The sequence below is a fragment of the Scyliorhinus canicula genome, chromosome 3 (genome assembly GCF_902713615.1).
Source record: "Scyliorhinus canicula chromosome 3, sScyCan1.1, whole genome shotgun sequence".
Classification (NCBI taxonomy): Eukaryota; Metazoa; Chordata; class Chondrichthyes; order Carcharhiniformes; family Scyliorhinidae; genus Scyliorhinus; species Scyliorhinus canicula.
The window spans coordinates 57581865-57607612 of NC_052148.1; the positions used below are offsets into that span (position 1 = coordinate 57581865).

General features: G+C 42.9%; 1 protein-coding gene across 13 annotated transcripts in view; it reads left to right on the forward strand.

The window, feature by feature from the left end:
- The window catches only part of nedd4l (NEDD4 like E3 ubiquitin protein ligase), a 542434-nt gene extending 518920 nt beyond the window's left edge, over nt 1-23514 (forward strand). For all 13 annotated transcript variants that reach the window (XM_038790578.1, XM_038790580.1, XM_038790576.1 and 10 more), the window contains 2 exons: nt 1141-2233; nt 22534-23514. In XM_038790578.1, coding sequence (XP_038646506.1) covers nt 1141-1243 — 103 coding nt within the window. In that variant the 3' untranslated portion in view covers nt 1244-2233; nt 22534-23514. The remainder of the gene's footprint in view (nt 1-1140; nt 2234-22533) is intronic.
- The last annotated feature ends 2234 nt before the right edge of the window (nt 23515-25748 follow it).

Genomic DNA, 25748 nt, shown 5'->3' on the forward strand with positions numbered 1-25748 from the left:
CTCAGAGTTCTTGACTGTCATACATATTGATGTATTACTCATTATTAAAAATGTTTTTTTTAGAGTTTTTATTTTATAACTTTCAAAATAAACAAATCTTTACAAACCAAATACAATTTACAGAAAAAGGACGTTAGAGTAACATTAACGCAAACCTGTCCCTGCGCCTAACAACTGACAGTAATTAGTTCCATAATATGAACTATGAAAAGTTGCCACCTGGCAGAATCCCTTGACCGAACCCCTCACTGTGTACTTGACCTTCTCTAAGTACAAAAACTCCCAAGTGTCCGAACCATACTGAGGCGCTGGGTAGAGACGCAGATCTCCACCCCAGCAGAACCCGCCTCCAGGCAATTAACAAGGCGAAGGCAAGAATATTGTATTGCTTTTTTTTTTAAATTTAGAGTACCCAATTCTGCACATCTTTGGGTTGTGAGGGTGAGACCCACATAGACACGGGAAGAATGTGCAAACTCCACACGCACAGTGACCCGAGGCTGGGATCGAACCCAGGCCCTTAGCGCTGTGATGCAGCAGTTCTAACCATTGTGCCACCGTGCCGCCCGTATTGCTAATTTTTAAAAATCCTTTCAGTGGCTAACAGTGTATTCTCAAAGTTGGGGCAATGTTTTGGAGTGTTTTAGTATTTACAGGGGCTCCCACTTCATGAAGAGACTTATAACCTTTGGGTAGGTGGCCCAAGCTTAACTTAAATTGAACATTTGGGGGCTGTTCCTTAGTTTTACCAAGAATATTAGAGGGGAAATGAGAACAGCTGTCCTTGACATCAAAACAACAATTAACCAAGATCTCTAGCAAAATTGAGATCAACGAGGAACACTCTGCCATAGTTAGTCATTCTTCCCAAAGGTATTGCGGTTGTCATTGTCGGAGTCTAGTCCCAATTTTACTTAGTTTTACACATTACATTAGTTTTACACACAAAAGTTACAACGTGAGTTCTGTATCATTAGAAAAATGCCTAATGTAAAAGAATCCAGGTCCGTGGTTATCTGTGAATGACCCAACATGTCATTTTGGAGTTGTTTCATTTTTTGATTAATAGTCACACATTGACACTTCTTTGCTGTTACCTAATATACATTTAATTACTTATATTTCACTTTTTGTTCACAGCTTTAACCGCCTTGATTTACCACCTTATGAATCTTTTGAAGATTTACGAGAGAAGCTTCTGATGGCAGTGGAAAACGCTGAAGGATTTGAAGGAGTAGATTAATAGGCTGCAGTTGCGGTCAACAAGATGCTGCTTATAATTTTTTTGTTTTTTTTTAGAGATAGGAACTTTACCAGTGGTATCAATTTAATTGCACAGTGACATTGGTACACGGAACAAATTCTTCTATGTTAATTCCTATTTCAAGTTTCTGGAAAGCTGGATAATTCAAAGCCAACACTCCAGGCAACCGTAATAAAAGAAGAAAAGTGGATAAAATGTGTGGATGAGAAGTGCATTTCAATAGGACTTAACTGTGTATAAAAATTGTTCTTTAAAGACTTCTTTAAACATTTTACCAACTTTGTAATGAAAGTGAATGGAAACTATCACTTTCACAGGTATAGTATTATCACTTTGTTTACTCAATGGATTGCAAATAACCAGTTATTTAGAAACTCTTCTCATATAACTCATCCAGTTAAAGGCACAATCTGTAAAATGATAAAGATTTGAATCATGTTGTTCACACACACATAAACATAAATAGCAGTGTATTGACATTTTCACTGTGAAACAGCTGTGCCTCCTTTACCCCACCAGATCAAAAGCACTTTTATGTATGGATGACATAATTTAACACCTTGATGAAATGTGAAAACAGATAAATGATAATTTATTTAGAAAAATTGTTACAAATGAGCATAAATGGGATCTCGAAAGAAAATTACAGTAACAAGGTGTTATCTTTATTTTTAAAAATATGTTCCATTTAGCTGATTAAACTAAACACGGTATCCATTGAGCATGCAATGAAATAACATCTGCATTGAGGACTGCCAAAAAACGTACTTGGGGTATTCTCTTCAATTTAAAATATTACCTGACCTTTCCTTTTTTTGGAACAAGGTGATTGTTGTCTATTGGGGTAAAGCAAATACAGTAACATGCCTGTAATATCTGTAGCATGCTTGTTTAAATCCTTAGACTGTTGGTGGTGCAGGAAATGAATGCTGGCTGGATCTTGAACTTTAATCTCACTCACTGCAACAGGTAATATACACAGTAACTATGCTACACAAACGTCAGGAGTCATTTTAATATTGTAATACTGACTAACTTCAAAACTTAATACTGACTATCTTTAAAAGTTAACAAAACTAAAACACTTCTTATTTCACCACCTTTTTCTTTGCTTCTGCCTTTTTTTTCTTTCCTATATTCTACCTATTTTATTTTAACTTCAACTTTTATACTGACTTTATTTCTGTATAACCGTTCTCCGCCCTTTATTTTTAAGTTAATATTTACCTGTCTTCTTCCATTTCCCTCCTCCTATCACCCGTTTTAGGGTCAGGAGCATGTTTTCATTTAAAATGCCCATTTGATTAACTTCTAAATGGTCCTTTAAAGCGCGTTTTAACCAAACAAATAAATGAAGATCACTATGACCAGATAGATCGTGAAATCACGACAAACTAAGGAGGGGCTCTGAATACATATCATACATAATGAATACATATCTTCTGTGATGACCTCTTTCCCCCCCCCCCCCCCCACCACCACCACACATTTAAAACCTTCGAAAGCAAAGCCAACCACTCACTACCAATCACATTTTCAATGATCTATTTGTCTCATTGTTGGTAGAGCTGTGCTTAATTTTTTAAACATGTCTTCTGTTGTAACACCAAGAAATCTAAGGGCACTTTATACAGTGCTATTAATTGTTTTAAATCTGTACATTTTTAATACAGTTCGGTGTCCATTGCAATATGAAAGCTGCGCACACCAGCCTACACTTTTGTTATTGAACAAAACCAATGTAGAGCTGAGCCAAACATCATCATTTGTTTCCTTTTTTTTCACAATGTGCTTTTATCCCTTTCAAAACATCATGAAACTTCAAAATCCACCTTACAAATATGTAATGAACATCTCCTGAAATTCTTCCTTCCCCACTAAATTCTCAGAAAACAAAATTCCTTAATAATGTTGCAAGTTTTGTAATTTGTGTTTGATGCATATATGCGTTAATGAGTTAAGCATATTTATCTAACTTAGCACAGTGATGAAGTACAACAAACCTCTTATTCTTGAATATGTTTGAAAACTGCCTGACTTCTGTTGAAGCCTGTATACAGCCATGTTAAAGATGGCTCGGCCTCTGTAATTGAGTTCTGTTCTCCCACTTTTCTTTTTATCCCTCACGTACTTTATATCCCTTCAGGAGTGAGTAAATTGCTGCCCACAATCTGCTTTCTGTCCAAGTGTTCGAAGCTCATAATTCCATGACCACTGTTGAAGTTTCTCCATTGATGTTGAAACTTGTAATTTGGCAAACTGACTGCGTGTTTGCAACTCTACTTATCATGCTCCTTAGAAAATGAGTACTTTTGCCTACAACAGTGATGCATAGCCCCTTATGATTGTGCAGGCTTAACTGCAACTGATTTGATGGAAACCGTGTGGTGTACCACCTGCCCTGTTGGGCCACGAGTGCTTCAGTTTCCGAATCGGCAACAATACTGAAAAATGTAATTGCCTTTCAGAATTAACTGTGCCACTTATTCTAAGAGCCATTAATAAAATTACTATTTTAAAAAGAAAGAATTCAAATTTAATGAGCTCAGGACATTCCAGGAGTACAATTCAGTTTATTTAAGTACTTTTGAAGTGTGGTTACAGTTGTAATATAGAGAAGATCCCACAAACAGCAATGGGATAAATGACCAATAAAGCTCGTTCAGTGTTGTTGGCCCAAGACTTTGGGGAGCTCTCACTGCTTTTGATAGAATTGTAACATGTGATCTTTTACATCCATCAAAGAGGAGGGAAGACTTCTTGGTTTAACATCAGATCCCAAAGGAAGCCCCTTCAGCACTGCGCTGGAATATCAGCCCCCAAGCCTGTGTGCTCCGATCTAAGTGAGAATTGAACCTACAACTTTATAACTGAGAGGTAGGAGCAAAGGCTGGGGTACAACAACAAAGGCCATGCCAAAGGGGGCTTGAGTAGACTTGATTTTGGTGCTTTGTGTGTAGCACATTATTGGCTGTGTACATTAATTTCTGGATAGGTACATCAGTGGTGATCTCAATAATAATAATCTTTATTGTCACAAGTTGGCTTACATTGCAATGAAGTTACTGTGAAAAGCTCCTCGTTGCCACATTCCGGCGCCTGTTCGGGTGCACAGAGGGAGAATTTAGAATGTCCAAATTACCTAACACAAGGCGATTGATGAAACAGATGCTCTAGAAAGATAATGTTGAAGACTGCTGCTCAGAATGGAATTCCAAAAGAAGGCTAAAAGTTTTGTTGGAACATTGGCTTTCTAAAGAATAAAGTCTTATTTCAATGTGTCATCAGTATAAGATGTCTTTGCTGGTGCAATGGAGTGGAATCTGCCACTCTGTATTAAACTACTAAATATCTATATAAAAGAATTTGCAGAGGGGATTGTGCCAGGTAGTGGCAGACAGCTAATGTGATACCTAGCTGTAAAAAGTGAGCTCAAATGAAGACCAATTGGCTTGACATCAGTAGCAGGAAAGATGATAGCATCCTTACTGAAAGGTGGAATAGGAAAATATTTAAGAATAGAAAATATATTGAAGAATATTCAGCACAGTGTTAAAAAGGGACGATCCTGCGACAAACTCTTTGAATTATTTGAAAAAGGAACAGAGACAGTCAACAAAGGTATGATGTATTTAAATTACCAAAAAAACTTCAAAAAACATTATACCAAATAATAGATTGATGACTAAGGTCAGAACATATGGAGTCGGGCAGCAAAAGCAGGATGGATGGCAAGCTGGCTACTAGTCACAGTTGAAAGCAGTTATGCAGATTGGCTAAAGAAGGAAATTACTGGTCCAGAAGAATTGGCGCTAAGACCACTGTTTTTAACCATTTCGTCAAATCATTTGGACTCGGAAATTGGAAGTATAATTTCAACATTTTCTGACACCAAATTGGAGGTCTAGTTAATGCAAAGGTAGACTGCAACAAAATAAAGAATGTGTATCATTGGCATATCAACTTCAATATAGATAGGTGTGAGGTAGTCCATTTTGGTACCAAGAATAAGGTGTTGCACTCCTTGTTTGGGGCAGAATTTAGTTTTTTGGTTGGGAACGCCAACATTGGAGTCAAATTGGTGTGGGAAGCAGTCAGCTGACAGTGATTTTCCCCTAATTGGTCAATTAGTGGTCAAAAGATGGGATCACTGTCAAGTTAAAGACGGAGGACAGGCTCTTGAAGCTGAAGGTCCAAGAGGAGCTTCTCCAGATCAAAATAAGCTGAAACCTGAAGTTCAGGTAAATGAGAGTGCCTATTCTCTGCAATCTCTAAAACCTTTAAATTAAAATTTATATTCAGCATGCAGGCCACCATTTTAGAGGAAGGACTCACCCACAGGATGGCCTCTTAGCACAGCTGATGCCTGGCAGATGGGGAGGCTTCCACCAGGCAGCTGACACACTCCTTTATGCTCAAGGGGGCCCACAGTTGGTCTCTGACAATAAGCCTTAATAGGCTCATAAAGTATCCTCAATTTGCTGCTACTAATTCTGCCTCTGGAAGTAGGATGGTGCCAGCACACTGGCTGGCATTGCAGATTTTGGTGCACTTCTGCTTCTGTACTATCCTCCTTTTGAGGGTTGAAAATCCTACCCTGTCTAAACTGGGCAGAGGATTCCATGGGTTGATACTCAAACCAATAAATGAGGTGATGCATGTTAATTACATAATTTAACATAACTGTTTTAAAAATATTTAATTGCCGTTTTCAACATTAATAGTATAACGGTTTGATGTGTTAGGTACGTGGTATTTACAAAGTAGCAGCTGGGGGTGTTATTCTTTGTTGTTTGGTGTTGGGGGGGGGGCTGCATGGCCCTTCCCCTCACCCCCTATGCTTCATTTTATGCCTTCTTTGGGGTCTCTTCCCTCCCTCCCTCTCCTCTGCCCTTGTCCCTTCTGCGTACCCTCCCTTGTCTATCTCCCTGTCTTTCACCGCCTCCCACTCCTCTCTTCCCAGTTGCTGTTTGCCTCAAACAGGTCTTAGAACAGGCCAGTGAATGGCCTCCATGCGTTGTGGAAGCCCTCGTCCGATCCTCGGATGGTGAACTTGATCTTCTCCAGGTGGAGAAATTCCACCAGGTCTGCCAGCCAGTCTGCAGCTTTGGGTGGTGCTGCCAAGCAGGATTCTCCGGCAATTAGGGATGCAAAAGCCAGGACGTCGACCCTCTTCCCCAAATGAAGGACTGGCTGGTCCAATACGCCGAAGACTGCCATGTTCTGGCACGGCTGGACCCTCACTCCCACAACCTTCGACATTGCCTCAAAGAAGGCTGTCCAGAACCCAATCAGCCTGGGGCAGGTCCACAACATGTGGGTGTGGTTGGCTGGGCCTCCCTGACACCGTTCGCATTTGTCCTCCACATCCAGAAAGAACCTGTTCATTCAGGTTCTAGTCAGGGGGGCTCTGTGCACCAATTATTTTTTAATAAATTTAGAGTACCCAATCAATTTTTTCCAATTAAGAGGCAATTTAGTGTGGCCAATCCACCTAGCCTGCACAGCTTTGGGTTGTGGGGGCAAACACGGGGAGAATGTGCAAACTCCAAATGGACAGTAACCCAGAGCCGGGATCGAACCTGGGACCTGAAAGCTGCAAGGCTAACACACTGTGCCATCCTGCTGCCGACTGTGCATCAATTTAAACTGCATAAGGCTTAGCCTAGCGCAGGAGGAGGTGGGGTTGGCCCTGCTCAGTGCTTCGCTCCAAGCATCTCCAACCCACTTCTGTCCCCAGTTCGTCCTCCCATTTTTGTCTAGTTTCGTCCAGTGGCAGTATTGCCCTGTCTAATAACTATGTTCCCACAGTCCCCCCCCTCCCTCCTTATTGTCCGTATTTAGCTCCTCTAGGACACTGTCTCTCGGGGCCCTGTGGTATCTTTCCGTCTCCTTACGGGAAAAGTGTTTAATTTGGAGGTGCCTGAGCTCCTAACCTGTCGGTTGGTCCAGGTCCTCTGTTAGTTCGTCTAAGGTCACTTGTCTGTTCCCTATGTAGAGGTCCTTAACCACTAGCTTCTCCCCATCCTGTCTCCACTTTTTAAAGGTGGCATCGAGCATGGTAGGCAGGAATTTGTGATTGCCGCAGATGGGGGCCATGGAGGACATCTCGGTTAAACTGAAATGTTGCCTCATTTGATTCCACGTCTTCAATGTGGCTACCACCATTGGACTGGATGTGTGCTTTGATGGGGGGATGGGAGCGCTGCCATGGTGATTACGCAGAGGGCCGTTCTCTTGCAGGATGGCTCCTCCAGCCTCACAATTCCGTCGTTGGCTCTCGTATCCATCCCCTCACCCTCTCGGCTGTGGCCAGCCAGTGGTAGTACTGTAGGTTCGGTAAGGCTAGACTGCGCCCCGCCCATGTTTTTCCTCCTTTGCAGCGTTGACTTAGGGATCCTCTGGTTCTTACCGCCCATTCTCCTACATAACACTATAAGCATTTTGGGGTCGTTGTACAAGAGTTTTACCCATGGGGTAAATCCTGTCCCTAGCCCAAACCGCTCTAGCACCTTGATGAGGTACTTCCATTTGACTCGGTCGAAGGCCTTTTCTGCATCCAGGGAGATGATCACCTTTGGCATTCTCTCCCTGGTATAGGTCATGATTATATTCAGCAGCCACCTGATGCTGCCTACCCTTGTCAAAGCCCATCTGGTCTTGTACAACCAGGACAATCTGTCCTGTACACAGTTGAAATCGCTCTCCCCCCACCCCCATGATCAGTCAGTGCGTATCAATGTCGGGGATTTCCGCCATAGTCTTTTTTACAAAGCCTGTGTCGTCCCAGTTGGGCGCGTACACATTAATGAGGACTACCGGTGCCCCGTCCAGGACACCGCAAACCATGACGTACTGTCCCCCTTGGTCCGTAACCGTCCTTGTCACCGTGAACCTCATCCTCTTATTAATCAATATGGCTACTCCCCTAGCCCTCGTCCCGCAGCATGAATGGTACGTCTGTCCCACCAGGCCATTTCTTAACCACAGTCGGTCCTTCTCCCTCAGGTGTGTTTCCTGCAGGAAGACTCTTGTCGGCTTTCAGGCTTCTCAGATGGGCGAAGCCTCTGGATCTTTTCACTGGGCTGTTAAGTCCCCTAATATTCTAGGTGATAATCCTGGTGGGGGGTTTTTTTTTTTGTGTCCCCCCCCCCCCCCCCCCCCCCCCCCCCGCTCCTGCGGATCAACCATATTTACCTAGTGAACAAGCCCCTGCAATCCGGGGTTTCCCTTTGTTAGGGGGCTGTCCAAAATGGCCGCCATCACCATTCTCATGTTGAAGTTGGGCCCCTGTGCTCCAGGGTTTCCCTTTGCCCAGGGGGCACCCAACATGGCTAGCAACTATGTGTATGCCACATGGATGCGCCCTGCATTCCAGGGTTTCCCTTCGTTCAGGAACCCTCCAAAGCAGCTGCTTGCGGCGCCATCTTGTTTCCTTGGCCTGTTCTCTCCTGCCAGGGTCTGTACAATACCCAGCTCATTTTTCCCCTCACTGTTCCATTTGTGTCCCCTTCCCCCCCTATGTATCCCCCCTTTCCCCAACCCTGATGCCCCCCTCCCCCCACGTTGACCAGGCATTCCCTCCTACCGGGTGTTTCTTCTAGTGTGGTGGCCCTCCTCCTGGGCTGGTCTAGCCCCCTCATTATTTCCGCTGAGTGCCCATTCTCCCTGTCTAAACCTTCACCTGCCTTCCACAGTCCCCGCTCCTTTCTAAACCCAGTCTTCCCTTTATGATCAGAATGAGGCAGCACAGTCCCGCGCAAACATGCTCACTGTCCAACGTAAGAAGTCTTACAACACCAGGTTAAAGTCCAACAGTTTTGTTTCAAACACTAGCTTTCAGAGCACTGCTCCTTCCTCAGGTGAATGAAGAGGTATATTCCAGAAACATATATATATAAATTCAAAGATGCCAGACAATGCTTAGAATGCGAGAATTTGCAGGTAATTAAATCTTTACAGATGCAGAGATAGGGGTAACCCCAGGTTAAAGGTGTGAATTGCCTCAAGCCAGGACAGTTGGTAGGATTTCGCAAGCCCAGGCCAGATGGTGGGGGATGAATGTAATGAGACATGAATCCCAGGTCCCGGTTGAGGCCGCACTCATGGCTATAAGTTTCTGCTCGGCGATTCTGCGTTGTCGCACGTCCTGAAGGCCACATTGGAGAACGCTTACCCGGAGATCAGGGGCAAAATTCTCCCCTACCCGGCGGGGCGAGGGGTCCCGGCGTAGCGGAGTGGTGCCAACCACTCCGGGGTCGAGCCTCCACAAAGGTGCGAAATTCTCCACACCTTTAGGGGCTAGGCCCGCGCCGGAGTGGCTCCCGCTCCGCCGACTGGCGGCAACGGCCTTTGGCGCTACGCCGGCCGGCGTTGGGGCTGGCCGAAAGGCCTTCGGAAGCCGGCGTGAGTCCGCGCATGCGCCGGAGCATCAGCGGCCACTGACATCCCTACCGGCGCATGCGCGGTAGGGGGGGTCTCTTCCGCCTCCGCCATGGTGGAGGCCGTGGTGGCGGTGGAAGAAAAAGAGTGTCCCCACGGCATTGGCCCACCCACCGATCGTTGGGCTCCGATCGCGGGCCAGGCCACCGTGGGGGCACCCCCCGGGGTCCGGTCGTCCCGCGCCCCCCCAGGACCCCGGCTGCCCACTCGCGCCGCCAATCCCACCGGCACAGAGGTGGTTTAAACCACATCGGCGGGATTGGCCTGTCAGTGGCGGGTCTTCGGCCCATCGCGGGACGGAGAATCGTCGCGGGGGGCACGCTGACCGGCGGGGCGTGATTCCCGCTCCCGCCAATTCCCGGGTGGCGGAGAATTCTGGCCATGGTGGGGGCGGGATTTACGCCAGCCCCGGGCGATTCACTGACCCCACGGGGGGTCAGAGAATTCCGCCCCAGAAGCTGAATGCCCTTGACTGCTGAAGTGTTCCCCGACTGGAAGGGAACACTCCTGCCTGGTGATTGTCGCGCGATGTCCGTTCATTCATTGTCGCAGCGTCTGCATGGTCTCGCCAATGTACCACGCTTCAGGCCATCCTTTCCTGCAGCATATGAGGTAGACAACGTTGGCCGAGTCACACGAGTATGTGCGGACCTGGTGGGTGGTGTTCTCACGTGGAATGGTGGTATACATGTCGATCTGGCACGTCTTGCAGAGATTGCCATGGCAGGGTTGTGTGGTGTGGTAGTCTCTGTTCTGAAGGCTGGGTAGTTTGCTGCAAACAATGTGTGGTAGTATGACTAGAGGTACTACGGTACCTGGGAATGTGAGCTACCATTGGTGGAGAAGGTTCGCTGCTCATTGGCCCAAGTGTTGCCTTCTCATTGGTCAAGACATAAGGTAGCTCTGCCCAATGAGGTGGGGTATAAGAACCCGTGTTCCCAGCAGCCATCGTTCTTTCTGTACTCAAGCTGCTGGGGAAACATCTTGTAGATTAGAGCCTTCAATTCGGCTACTCCTTCGTTTCTGTGGTTATTGATCGCGTATCACAATGGTTTGTTTGAGGTTGCGCAGTTGTTTGAAGGCAAGTAGTGGGGGTGTGGGGATGACCTTATTGATGTCATCATGTAGTCGTTTCAGTGATTCTTCGCCGTGGGTCCGAAGGAAAAAAAATGTCATCGATGTACCTGGTGTCTAAAGTTGGTTGAAGGTCCTGTGCGGTGAAGAAGTCTTATTCAAACTTGTGCATGAAGATGTTGGCATATTGAGGTACGAATTTGTCCCCATGGCGTCTAGAGGAAGAACTTGTTGTCGAAGGTGAAGACGTTGTGATCCAGAAGGAAGCGGATGAGTTGCAGAATTGCGTTTGGAGATTGGCAGTTGTCAGTGTTGAGTACTGAGGGTGTTGCAGAAATGCCGTCGTCGTGGTGTAGAGTGTCAAGACGTCCATTGTGACGAGAAATGTTCCTGTTTCAACTGGTCCATGGGTGCTGAGTTTCTGTAGGAAGTCCGGCGTGTCGCGACAGAAGCTGGGCGAACCTTGTACGATGGGTTTCAAGATGCCCTCAATGTAGCCAGAGAGGTTCTCGCACAGGGTCCCATTGCCTGAAACGATAGGACGGCCTGGTGTGTTGGCCTTGTGTATTTTCGGGAGGCAGTAGAGATCTCCAATGCGGGGAGTAGGTGGGATGAGAGCACGTAGGGTGCTCTGAAGGTCTGGATCCAAGGTCTTGATCAGTCTGTTGAGTTGGCGGATGTGTTCCTTGATCGGATCTGCAGGTAACTATCTATAGTGTCCCTGGTTGTTGAGTTGTCGGTATACCACTTTGCAGTAGTCTGTTCTGTTCAGTATGACGGTGGCCCCTCCTTTGCTGGTTTGATGACGATGTTGCGGTTGGTCTTGCGAGCGCGGATGGCGTTGCGTTGTGCTTGGGTGACATTCGAGGCTGTCTTGTTAATGCGACTGATGAATCTGGCATTGACACGACTTCTGACGGCTTGAGCATACATGTCGAGTCTAGGGCAGCGGCCTTCCAGAGGGGTCCAATTCGACTCTTTCCTCTTTGGCTGCCGCACCGCAGATCTCTCGGTCTGCTGTTCTGGTTCATTGGTTGTCTCATTGGGTTCACTGTCGGCCTCTTGGGGTCTGTGGAAGAATTCCCGGAGCCTCATTCGCCTGATGAATTCCTCCGTGTCTGCCGCGAGACTGATGGGGTCCATTTTGGCGGTGGTGCAGAAATTGAGCCCTCTGCCGAGGACTTCGATTTTGTCTGGTTGAAGGGTGTAGGCCGACAAGTTGACAATAGATTTCCCTGTATTGTTTTCTACTGTGGTACCGGGGGAGGCTTGATTGCTGCTGGTGGTGATGCCGAGTTTCTCAAGCTTCCTGTTCGTGGTGTGCATATAGGTGGCATAGCATCGTTGTCTCATCTGTTTGGCAGTGTTCCGCAGCTGGTCTGCTGCGTCCTGAGCGCAAGTTGAGAATATGTCCTCTATCTTGGTTTCAAGCTTGCGTCGTCTGCTGCAGAGCTGGTGTATGAGGTGGTTGAGGAGTGTGAGAGAGGTGCGACTGCAAAGTCTCTCAGCTTAGTCTGTGTTGTTGGTCGACTTGAGTGGGTTTGTGATCTGTAGCCCTTTCGGGATCTTGTCTGCTTTCTTGCATCTTTGTAGAAGCTTAATGTCAGTGTCTATATGCGCGATTTTCCTGGAGATCCTCTCCACTTTGAATCGGCAGTTTGCGGTGTCGATGGTAGCCATGATGTGGAGATGCTGCTGTTGGATTGGGGTGGGCACAGTAAGAAGTCTTACAACACCAGGTTAAAGTCCAACAGGTTTGTTTCAAACACTAGCTTTCGGAGCACTGCTCCTTCCCCAGGTGAATGAAGAGGTATATTCCAGAAACATATATATAGACAAATTCAAAGATGCCAGACAATGCTTAGAATGCACTGTCCAATGAGTCTTATACTCTTTCAGAGTCTTTCCTTGCACAACTCTCATCATTGCCGTGCTTGTCCTTGTCCCAGCCGTTGGTTCTGACTAACTCATTTGCTTTCTCCAGGGAGTTGAAGTAATGCTCCTTTTTTTGTTATGTGACCTAGAACCTGGCCTGGAACAGCATCGTAAAACCTACCCCATTCTTGTACAGGGCCGATTTCGCCTGATTAAACTTGGCCCCAAGTTTTGCTAGTTCTGCCCCAATATCCTGGTAAATTCTGTTTCTATGTCTTCCGAGGTGTTTGTTTTTTTTGCCGTGCCCACCACAGAATCCTCTCACAGTCCTGGTATCAGTGGAGCTTTGCAATAATTGGCCTCTGCTATTCCCCGGCCTTGGTTTTCGGTCTAAGCGACCTGTGCACTCTATCAAGCTCTGGGGGTTTGGGGAAACTGTCTCTTAACACAATTTAAACAAACAAAGCGTTGACCTCATTTAGAGAGGGGGAAGAGTTTGAAAAACAATTAATTTAAACATGTATAAAACATTTGTTGGCCAATCTGGAGTACTGTGAATGTTTTCTGGTCTTCATATCATAAAAAGGATGATGAAGTTGATATACTAGGAAGAGACCAGAAATCAGAGGTTACAAAATGCAAGAAGACTGAACAGGCTGGGGTTCGTTTCCCAAGAAAAAAGCATACTGAAGGAGTGACCTTATGTTCTTGTGATAAATTATAAGAGTTTGATAGAGTAGGAAGATAGCTACTCGTAAATACAATAGTGAATTCAGGATGGATGCCTTTACTCAGGGAGTAGTTAAGGCAAATAGCACAGTTGTGTTTAAATAGAAGCTAGATAAGTACAAGCCTGAAACGAATAGAAGGTTATGTTGATGGGATGAATGAAGAAGGGCGCAAGTAGACACTTGAGCATTGTCTTGGGCCTAATGTGCTGTTGCTGCGTTGTTACTACTTTGTACAGTTGATCACTAATGTTCAGTGTGAGCGACGCCTTTAGTGAAAGATATGGGCATTAACAGTTATGAATTTATTATTAAAGAGCAAGAAAATAAATCAGGAATCTCTTGGTCATAATTGAAAACAAATAAAAACTAAGTGTACAGCAGGATGACAAATATTTTTTTCGTAAGAGCTAAAGGAAGTGAAAGATATACTTGTATTTCTCTTGCTCACTGGTCTGCTGTGAGTTTCCAGCATTTTGTTTTAGATTTTGGTTTATCTCAGCAATGTAACAGATTTATTTTACTTGCAACTACCTGCAATACTGCAGAGTGTTGAATGACGGGAATTGAAATACACTGAAGAAAGCCATATGCTTCAATGTCCTGGATTAAAGTTCCATTTATTCATTCAAGGGATGTGAACTTCACGTGATGTAGGTTTACCTACAGTTTTGTTAGAGGGGGAGTTTCAGGCTTTTGACTCAATGGCCGTGAAGGAACAGAATATAGTTCCATGTCATCAAGATGAGAGGCTTGGAGGGGAACTTCCAAGTTGGTGGCGTACCCAGCAAGCTGCTGCCCTTGTCCTTCTAAATGGTCGTGGGTTTAGAATGTGCTATCGAAGGAGGCTTGGTGCATTCTTGCAGCACATCTTGTAGATGGTACACACTGCTGCTACAGTAGGTCAGTATGGAGAGAGTAAATGTTTGTGGAAGGGGGAGCAATCAAGCAGGAAGCTTTGTCTTGGATGGTGTCAAGCATCTTAGGTGTTTTAGTTGCACTAATCCAGGCAAGTGGAGAGTATTCCAGCACACTCTTGACTTGTACCCTGTAGATTGTGGACAGGCTTTGAGGAGTCAGAAGATGAGTTACTCACCTCAGGATTCCTAGCCTCTTACCTGCTCTTGTAGCCACAGTATTTATATGCCGAAAATTTCATAGACTTTACAGTGCAGAAGGAGGCCATTCGGCCCATCGAGTCTGCACCGGCTCTTGGAAAGAGCACCCTACCCAAGGTCAACACCCCCACTCTATCCCCATAACCCAGTAACCCCACCCAACACGAAGGGCAATTTTGGACACTAAGGGCAATTTATCATGGCCAATCCACCTAACCTGCACATCTTTGGACTGTGGGAGGAAACCGGAGCACCCAGAGGAAACCCACGCAGACACGGGGAGGATGTGCAGACTCCGCACAGACAGTGACCCAAGCCAGAATCGAACCTGGGACCTTGGAGCTGTGAAGCGATTGTGCTATCTGCAATGCTACTGTGCTGCCCTGTACAGCTAGTCCAGTTCAGTTTCTGGTCAACAATAACACCCAGGATTCTGATCGTGGGGATTCAGTGATGATAATGCCATTGAGTGACAATGGACGATGGTTAGATTCTCTCTTTTTGAACATGGTCATTAGCTGGTACTTGTGTAGTGCGAATGTTTCTTGCCACTTGTCAGTCCAAATCTGGATATTGTCCAGGCGTTGTTGCGATTGGTCTTTGATTGCTTCAGTATCTGAGGAATAGTGAATGGTGCTGAACGTTGTGTTGCCATTAGTGAACATACCCACTTCTGACCTTATACTGGAGGGAAGATCATTGATGAAGCAGCTGAAGATGGTTGGGTCTAAGATACTACCCTGAAGAACTCCTGCAGTTATGTCCTGGAGCACTAATTATTATGTGTCATGAAATATGTATTCACGGAATAAGAAGCAAAGGCTTATGAACTTAGGATGGGAAATAATAAGTTTGTAATGAGAAATGACTTGGATTCTATTTTCACTGCAACTTTTCTGCATGAAATGTAAAGAAATCGTACCGTCGCTTGTATGGTGAATTTCTAAACATTAGTAAAAAGATTTCCATAATGAGAGCAAAATACTGTGGAAATTAAAAGAAAATGCTGGAAATACTTACCATATCAGGCTATATCTGTGGAGAGAAACTGAGTTAGCCAGGTTGATGATCTGTCATTAGAACAGATGAAGAACAGCCCTTTTCTATTTTAATTTTCTCAAGGTTTCCATATTTTAAGTATGCTCAGGAAACTAAAGATTTATTAATCTTGTTTACTTTTATTGCACAAATTCAATGCTCCCTGACTATTTCATTTTCTAAAACAACTGCATTCCACCAATTGGATTGTGATCAGAAATTTCCCTGCAGGTTTTGCACAAAGCTTTTCACTTTTATTGAGATAAAAGCAAGGAATTTATTTTAAACCAATAACTAACTTTTTTCCACTCCTGTTTCAGTTGTATTTTTCTTATTTTAAATTTCAGTAGTCTGCTGTTAATCTTGCCAGTGAATTCATCTTGTGTTTTACGCATCAATAAAGATATTTTGTGATTTTGCAGCTTTTACTCGCAAAACTCAAAAATTTGAATGGATTGCATTGTGCTTCCAGTGCACGGCAGGTAGTGGGCAATCCATAAAACAGTGTGTTCATGGTGGTGATTACAGCATTTGTCGATTTATGCCAGTGGTACCAGGCTATATTTGACTTTGAATTCCTGATTATTATTGACTTGGAGCAGTTATTAAAGTCTGTGGTTGTTGTGCTATTAGTCCATAGTTCTACATTCAATGCATTAATGGGAAATTTATCCAGATTTTATTTTATAACAATAATGAGTAACTGAAGATGCTGAATTATGGTTCTGAATTTTAACAAATGCTGTGTGGTGATTGACATTAAATAGAAGCTTTCAATCCATTTATGTTTCATTTAACTGCAAACAACATAATGGACAAAGTTTGAACTGCTTTGGAAGTTTTTAAACTTCGTTATTAATCATTTTAGTGTTGAGGAATACCAATCAGACTGTTCATCTATTTGCTAATAACATTTAAGTGCACTACAGATGCAAATTGAGCTTTATCTGACGAGAGCAGGATGAGGAGTTAGTGGTATATTTTCTGGCTTGCATTTCTACTTTATTCTACATAGATAAGGTAGAACTTCACATCACACTGTTGAAAATGGGGATCAAACATATTATACGATGAGCATTTCATTATTACCGGATTCCTTTTTGGGAGTCGATAAAATCTATTTGCACAGTATTCTATTCTGATTGTGCTAAAACAAATTTATTACTGAGAAGTTAATTTACCTATTTCATGAACAGAAACTGCACCAACTTAATGCACTGTCATTCATTTTGATTCCAATCCAGTGTCATTCATTTTGATTCCAAAGGAAATTTTAAAGTGATAGATCATTTGATGGAGCTTTCAACTTTAACGGAGATGTAAAGTTGGTGATGTTGAATTGGTCACCAGTTAGACACTGTCTGATCTTTTATTTTCTGCTTCTGACCGGAACATTTTACTTTGGGTTTAAAACGAGCAATGCAGGTCAGCCACTCATTATTTACCTGTAGTATGATCCTTTCACATTGAAGTATAATGGCTGGCCAATTCAGTGATGCTTGTGATCAGTGACAAAGCAAGTATTCTGTCTGCACTCTGGATTCAACATTGAGTTTAATAACCTCTTCTGCCCATTTCGCCTTGTTTTTGTTTTTGCTGGTTCAAATTTTTCTGGTTTCTTTATTTCTTTAATTTGCATTTGGAGGGTGGTTAGTTGCTATTCACACCTCATCTAGATGCATCTTTTATTTCTTGAAGCCCCACCCTCTGAAAAATCTTTCCCGTTAGCTCTCCATAGATACTGCCTGATCTTCCGAGCATTTTCCAGCACTTTGCTTTTATTTCAGATTTCCAATATCTGCAGTATTTTGCATTTGCTGCAGCAATTTCTCTGATGAGGATTTCACCTTGAGCACCATGCAGTGTAACTGCAACTAATTCCAGCGTTCTTTACTGCGCACTCATAGCATAGAGCATCAGTGATAATATCAGGTGGTCCGAACAGTCAATTATATGAAAGGATTTTCAGACAGTGCATTATTTTTTAAATAATTTCTAAACAGGAGCTTGAATCTAATTAATGGAACTTCAAGTACGTAAGATTGTTTTTTCAGGTCTGGTTTTGTTGTTCATCAAACTAATCCGATTGAATGAGATGTAACTTTTTCAGGGATTTCATTATGGCCATGTGGGAGTGAGAAAGTTGAAATTCTCCCTGACTTTGGTGATGCTGCCTCTAGGTGGAGCCACAGAGCAGCCCATTTCAGATGGACTGCAGTGTCAGAATTTCCATGCTAATCTGCACATGCCTGAATTCCTGAGGTTGCAGTTTCAGAGGGATGAAAGATGGTGAATGCTGGCAGTTTGCCATCAAGCCGCCCCTGAACTCTTTTAAAGTTAATAATTTGAAGCATGAATCACCATTCAAACTGAGTTAGGTGGTTGAGGTTATTTATTTTTCTTTTCCTCTGTCTCCAGAAACAAATGCAAAGTGGATGTTTGCAATATTGGCACCTATCGCAATAGTATTGAATATACTATTTAATTGTGTTCACTTTCTCAATTATTATAAGTCTCTAAATGACCAGTTGAATAAACATTTGAAAAGGATATTGTATTCAGTCACGGTGTACTCACTGATGAATTGTACAGCATTTTTAACAGAACTTTGTTGCAAACAAATGGTTTAAGTTTTGTGATACTGGTCGTGCTTTATGGTGGTCAGTTAGCTCAGTTGGCTGGACAGCTGATTTTTGATGTGGAGCGACGCAAACAGTGTGGGTTCAATTCCCATACAGCTGAGGTTATCTATAAAAGGCCCATCTTCTCAACCTTGCCCCTCGCTTGAGGTGCGGTGATCCTCAGGTTAAATCACCCAGTCAGCTCTCTCTCTCTCAAGGGGAGAGCGGCCTTTGGTCCTCTGGGACTATGGCGACTTTCATTTCATTTCAGTGCTTTGTACACAAGAGTTGCAAGGATTTAATGCACACCACCGTTCAAAATTATCTATTGTCCTCATGCCTGTCCAACCATCAGCACCTCTGCTGCAGTGTGATCCCTTGTGGCATAGCTGCAGCAAATGTTTAGTGCCATCACAAATTGCATCTCCGTACTTCGTGGTCTCTTGAAAGAAATATATTCACTGCCCAGGCACCAAGAGCCCTCCTGTACCTCACCTAAGTTGCCATGTAAGGGGCTGTTGGGAAGCTATTAAACCATGGAGAAAATCAGTTGAAATCCTGATATCAAAGAACAGAAATGTTCACTAATTTTACTGATCGTTCGTAGCGCTGGTATTTTCAGATGAATTATCGCACTCTCAAATGCTGAGATGAGCTGCATCTTTAAGTGAGTGGGGATAAAACTGGAGAGTTTCTGTGCTTTATTGTTCAATGCATCACCAAGCGATACATTTTCCCATGATCATCTGTGACTTTTGACCAAGCTTCTATTACCAGTGGAGCACTGTCTGAAATATTTTGCTATTTTGAAGCTCTCTTTCCATTGATGTAATAAAAAACTGTTAACCAAAGCTCAGGACCAGTTTGAAAATTAAACATCAGTTTTGCATGTTAGCATAATCTGTCACTTTCTGACCAGTTGCTTTCTGTTGAACGCACCACCCCCCCCCCCCCCCCCCAACCAGCTCAGATACAATCAATATTTTCATGCTATTTTATTCCAGTATAATTCAATATTCTCTCCTCTCCATCCCCCACCTTCATATAAATTTACATCATATGGCATTCAAATTAAAAGCAGTAGACGACTCGAGCTTGCTCCACCATTCAATAAGGAAATAGCAGATCTGATTGTAGCTTCAATTTCACACTCCTGCCTAGCCCTGAGAAATTTTATTCCTTGTTAATCAAAGATCTATCTACCTCTGCCTTAAAAATATTCAAAAGATGTTGCTTCCACCACTCTTTGAGGAAGAGAGTTCCAGAGACTCATGACCCTCAGAGAGAAATATTTCTCCTCATCCCTGTCTTAAATGGGAGACCCCTTATTTCTAAACAGTGACTTCTAGTTCTAGATTTTTCCACAAGCGGAACGTTTTCTCCAACCGTTCGGATTCTCTTTTCCCACCGGCAATGCACCCGCACCCGTGGGTTTCCGGGTAGCATGGGATGGCTTCAATGGGAAATCCCATTGACAAGCAGCAAGAGCAGAGAATCCCGCCCGAGGCAAACAGTATGCCGCCGAGAAGAATGTGTTTGGGAGACCGGAGAATCCAGCCCTTTATTTCCACATCTATCCTATCAATACGCCTCAGGATCTTGTATGTTTCAATCAAGTCACCTCTTACTCTTCTCAACTTCAGTGGATACAAAGCCAGCTTGTCCAACCTTTCTTCAAATGACAACCCATCTCTTTCGGGTATTAGCCCAGTAAACCTCTGAACTGCTTCCAACAAGGCGACCAATACAGAACACAGTGCTGCAGAGGTGGTCTCATCAATGCCACGTATAACTGAATAATAACCTCCCTATGTTTGTATTTAATTCCTCTCTCAATAAACAATACATTCTATTACCTTTTCTAATTACTTGCTAAACCTGCATACTAATTTTTTGTCGTTCATGCACTGGGACACCTAGATCCTTCTGCACCTCGGAGCTCTGCAATTTCTCACCATTTAAATAAAATTATTTTTATTCTTCCTGATCAAAGGGATATGAAGTTGTTGGTTACATTTTGGATAACTAATTAGCCTGTAGTCTTGAGTGCTGAAAGAAGGTGCTCATTCGTGTTTAGTTTTATTTTTATTCATTAAGTAATTTACAAGATCATGAGGAGCAGGAGTTGACCATTTAGTACCTCAAATCTGCTCCACCATTCAATAAGATCATGACTCATCTGATTGTGTCCTAAACTCCAATTTTCTGCTTCCCCCCTCCCCCCCCCCCCCCCCCCCCCCCCGTAACCTTCACTCCATTGTCGATCAACAATCTGCCTAACTCAGCCTTGAATATATTCAGTAATCCAGCTTCCAATGTGGGCCAGTATTTGTTGCCCATCCCTCATTGCCCTTGAACTGAGTGGCCACTTCAGCAGGCAGTTGAGAGTCAATGACTATACTGTGGGTATGGAATCATTTGGAGGCCAGACCAAGTATTTTCACACTACCTTCTTTGCAGTGTTAATGGAAGCCTACTTATGACACTAATAAAGATTATTGTATAAGGACGGCATATTTCTTTCCCTAAAGGGGCATTGGTGAGCCAGATGGGTTTTTAACGACAATCGACAATGGTTTCATAGTCATCATTAGACTTTTAATGCCAGATTTTTATTGAACAAAAGTTTCACCCATCTATCACAGTGAGTTTGAACCCATGGTAGGTTCCAAACTTGAGGCCCCAAAACATCACACTGTGTCTCTGGATTACTCGTCTAGTGACAATATCACTATGTCACCGTCTTCCTCATTGTGTGGTTCAATTAAATAATCTCATATTCTTCCAAACACCAATGAGTATAAATCTAACTGCTCAACCTGTCGTCATAACATAACTCGGGTCACCCCGGAAATCAACCAAGTGAACATTCTCTGAACTGCTTCCAATCCAGTCCTTCCTTAAATAAGGAGGCCAAAACTGTACAAAGTACTTCAAATATGGGTGTTTAAAGACCTTGTTCAGTTTTAGCACACTTCCCTATTTTCCACTCTCCTTGCACTAAATGCCAACATTCCACTTGTCTTCCCAATATCTTGCTGTACCTAGCATGCTAGCTTTTCTTTTGTGATTCATGAACCAGCACTCCCAGATCCCTCTGTGCCACAGACTGTTAGTGTTTCTGTCCCCTTTCCCATCCATATTCTCATTTATCCTTTCATTGTTCCATGACCTTGTTTGCATATCAATTATCTATTATTCAAATGAATCCCAGTGTGTAATTAATATTAATACAGGAGATCCCAATTGTAACCTAACCTCTGATATAGCTTCCATTGTTTATAGCTCCCTGTCGTACAATAACAAGGGAATGTTTGTGGCAACATACAGGGGATGTGGGCATTGATGTTCTATGTTGATATTGACCCACATTTTGTGGGAAAAATAAGTGAGGCCAGTAAATTTGTCAGTAATTTCCTGTATCTGCAAATGCACAGTAAAATGAAAGAAATTCAGAAAATTATTGTCGTAAATGCTCTTTCCCCTTCTCAAGCTTCATTGCACTGACATCTTGTTGATTGATTCAGCATTAAGATACATGAAGGGTGTGAAGTTTTACTTCCCATCTAGCTAGCCACTAATCAGGCCAGGAATGCTCAGGCATGTCCATTTAAAGGCAAGTGAATTCTCAATGGAATTGCTGCCAATCTCTCCAGCATTGAAAATTTACTTTACAAGTGTAAAGTTTTAAGTCCTACAGATTTTTATTATTGTTGGAGATTTAATTTGAAACTCTAAAAAAATATATTTTTTAAGTTTCCTTTTTATTTAATCTTTCTGTCTCATCTATCTTCCACTGTTTATTACACTTTTCGTACATTATTTTACTCTGAATTAAATATCCTAACTTACACTACATGGTTTAGAATCTGCATGTCTTCATAAGGATTCTTTAATCCTGTGTAGAGTGCTGCAATAAGATGGCTTTCAATTACTGTCAGTTGCAAAATAAGAGAACACTTCGCATAAATCAATTGCTGCTAATTGCACAACCTGGGCCATTGTATATAATTTTAACCGTTTTAACAGGGAACATAAAAGCATATCTTTTGGAAATAATTATATAAAATCAATGATGCACTAATTATCCCATCAACATCATATGAATTTCAGCTCTGGGCAATAATGCAGTGCAGGTAACTAAACAATAGAAAGGTCGTTATTCTCAGTGAGCAGTAAAATGCCCTTTGTGCTGCTCAGAAAGTAAAGACATGGGATGTATTGTAATAAGACTATTTTTATGGACACTGAAGTTTAATGGCAACTTTGCATATGGCATATAATGGATTCAGGACTTCCTAACTATATTCTATTAAGGTTTTCTCTCTGAAGGAGGACTAATTGAAACAATTTATTCCCCAATTCACTTTCAGGTGGATATTTTCCCAGTTTCAAGTTGCAGCACTGATGTCAGTCCTGTCGAACCACTTTCCCATTTTGCCTATCCAGTCTCAACTAAGTGGTTTCCAGGGACTGTCTCAAAAGATGCACAGAGATTTCACTTTTCTTCAACTTAGCTGAGCATTGTTACAGAACGGAGGATTTAATTGAATCTGAGCCTCTTTTATAAAAAAACACAATTGATTCTGCAATGATCGAGCCTTAATAAAATGGTGCAGGTCACTATATTGTTTTGGATTGGCAGCATCCGGATTTCCACTTTGTTAAATATACACCGCATGTTGTGAAAGAAAATCTCATGTATTACCAATGAAACTTGTTGATTCTGTACATCTATCATTGAAAAATATCATTCTAGTTTTGCTATCATGATCAAATCTCAAAAGTGGTATGAATTCAACATTTACCATTCTCTCAGTTACACTCTATCGGGTCTCGCGATCTGTGATGTCTGTGTTGCATACCTTGCCTTTTATATGTATATTTGGCAAGCATCTGTTTTTCTGGTTTGTTTTTTTTTGGCACTAAGTGTATAAATTTTTGTATACATATACTTGGTGTATATTTTAATTATGAAGAGGAACTTCCATCAGCTTTCTATGTTTTCTGAATGTTGATTCCTAACTATAGTTAATTGATATGCCTCATTGCATTGAAAATAGCTTGAAAATAGATACCAAGCTTTAGCAAAGAAAAAGGTTCATTTTCTACCATAAATCTTGAGAAAATAAATGTTAATTTATTGACTTTATTAATCATGAATAATTCCATTGTTGGAATATTTGGAATGTTTCCACTTTTCACAAGCAATTTTCTTAAGAACTTAGTGACGCAAAATGAAGATTCTCTTTGTCATGCTCTATCCTTCATTATTTTAAATAGTGGCATAGCAGCTGTAATTATACTAATTTTGATATATTGAAAAATAAAGAAATCTGCATGTATGACAATCATTTCCTGTTTATCTCTTTTTTGCATTAAGTAAGCGTACTTGTTTAAATCTAACTAAGTTGCGAATGGAGAACTTAGAAAAAAACACTTGGGACAGAAAGGAAGGCATCTATGAAGTCACTTTCAAATACATTCTCAACCCAGATGTCAAATTTCATCATTCATGACATAAGCAGCATTAAATGCACCAATAAACTGTTAGTAATAACTGGGAGTTTGAGACGAGAAACATTCATTTCAAAGTCATCCAACATAAGTTGCGACAACTGTCACTCCGGCATCTCTCCCCCAGGGGAAACGTCCTGTACTCACTATTTCTGTGCTGCAGTATACATAGAACATAGAACGATACAGCGCAGTACAGGCCCTTCGGCCCTCGATGTTGCACCGACATGGAAAAAATCTAAAGGCCATCTAACCTACACTATGCCCTTATCATCCATATGCTTATCCAATAAATTTTTAAATGCCCTCAATGTTGGCATGTTCACTACTGTTGCAGGTAGGGCATTCCACGGCCTCACCACTCTTTGCGTAAAAAACCCACCTCTGACCTCTGTCCTATATCTATTACCCCTCAATTTAAGGCTATGTCCCTTTGTGCTAGCCACCTCCATCCGCGGGAGAAGGCTCTCGCTGTCCACCCTATCTAACCCTCTGATCATTTTGTATGCCTCTATTAAGTCACCTCTTAACCTTCTTCTCTCTAACGAAAACAACCTCAAGTCCATCAGCCTTTCCTCATAAGATTTTCCCTCCATACCAGGCAACATCCTGGTAAATCTCCTCTGCACCCGTTCCAAAGCTTCCACGTCCTTCCTATAATGAGGCGACCAGAACTGTACGCAATACTCCAAATGCGGCCGTACTAGAGTTTTGTACAACTGCAACATGACCTCATGGCTCCGGAACTCAATCCCTCTACCAATAAAGGCCAACACACCATAGGCCTTCTTCACAACCCTATCAACCTGGGTGGCAACTTTCAGGGATCTATGTACATGGACACCGAGATCCCTCTGCTCATCCACACTACCAAGAATTTTACCATTAGCCAAATATTCCGCATTTCTGTTATTCTTTCCAAAGTGAATCACCTCACACTTCTCCACATTAAACTCCATTTGCCACCTCTCAGCCCAGCTCTGCAGCTTATCTATGTCCCTCTGTAACCTGCAACATCCTTCCGCACTGTCTACAACTCCACCGACTTTAGTGTCGTCTGCAAATTTACTCACCCATCCTTCTGCGCCCTCCTCTAGGTCATTTATAAAAATGACAAACAGCAACGGCCCCAGAACAGATCCTTGTGGTACGCCACTCGTAACTGAACTCCATTCTGAACATTTCCCATCAACTACCACTCTCTGTCTTCTTTCAACTAGCCAATTTCTGATCCACATCTCTAAATCACCCTCAATCCCCAGCCTCCGTATTTTCTGCAATAGACGACCGTGGGGAACCTTATCAAACGCTTTACTGAAATCCATATACACCACATCAACTGCTCTACCCTCATCTACCTGTTCAGTCACCTTCTCAAAGAACTCGATAAGGTTTGTGAGGCATGACCTACCCTTCACAAAACCATGCTGACTGTCCCTAATCATATTATTCCTATCTAGATGATTATAAATCGTATCTTTTATAATCCTCTCCAAGACTTTACCCACCACAGACGTTAGGCTCACCGGCCTATAGTTACCGGGGTTATCTCTACTCCCCTTCTTGAACAAAGGGACCACATTTGCTATCCTCCAGTCCTCTGGCACTATTCCTGTAGCCAATGATGACCTAAAAATCAAAGCCAAAGGCTCAGCAATCTCTTCCCTGGCTTCCCAGAGAATCCTAGGATAAATCCCATCCGGCCCCGGGGACTTATCTATTTTCACCTTGTCCAGAATTGCCAACACTTCTTCCCTACGCACCTCAATGCCATCTATTCTAATAGCCTGGGTCTCAGCATTCTCCTCCACAATATTATCTTTTTCAAAAATATTAAAAGGGCAACTTTGCAGTGATTTGCACCTATTAGATTCAGTGGGAGGTTTATCTGAAAATAGTAGCTTGCAATTTTGCTCCATTAATGTGCAGTATGATATTCAGACTAGCGGTCTGCTGGTCAGGGACATTCGATACTTAAACTCAAGGGCCCGTAACTTCCTGCATGATTCAAGACTCCAGTCGTTGGTGTGCCTCCCGTGCTCGGGGTGACGATCCAGAGTGCGGGGTTCAG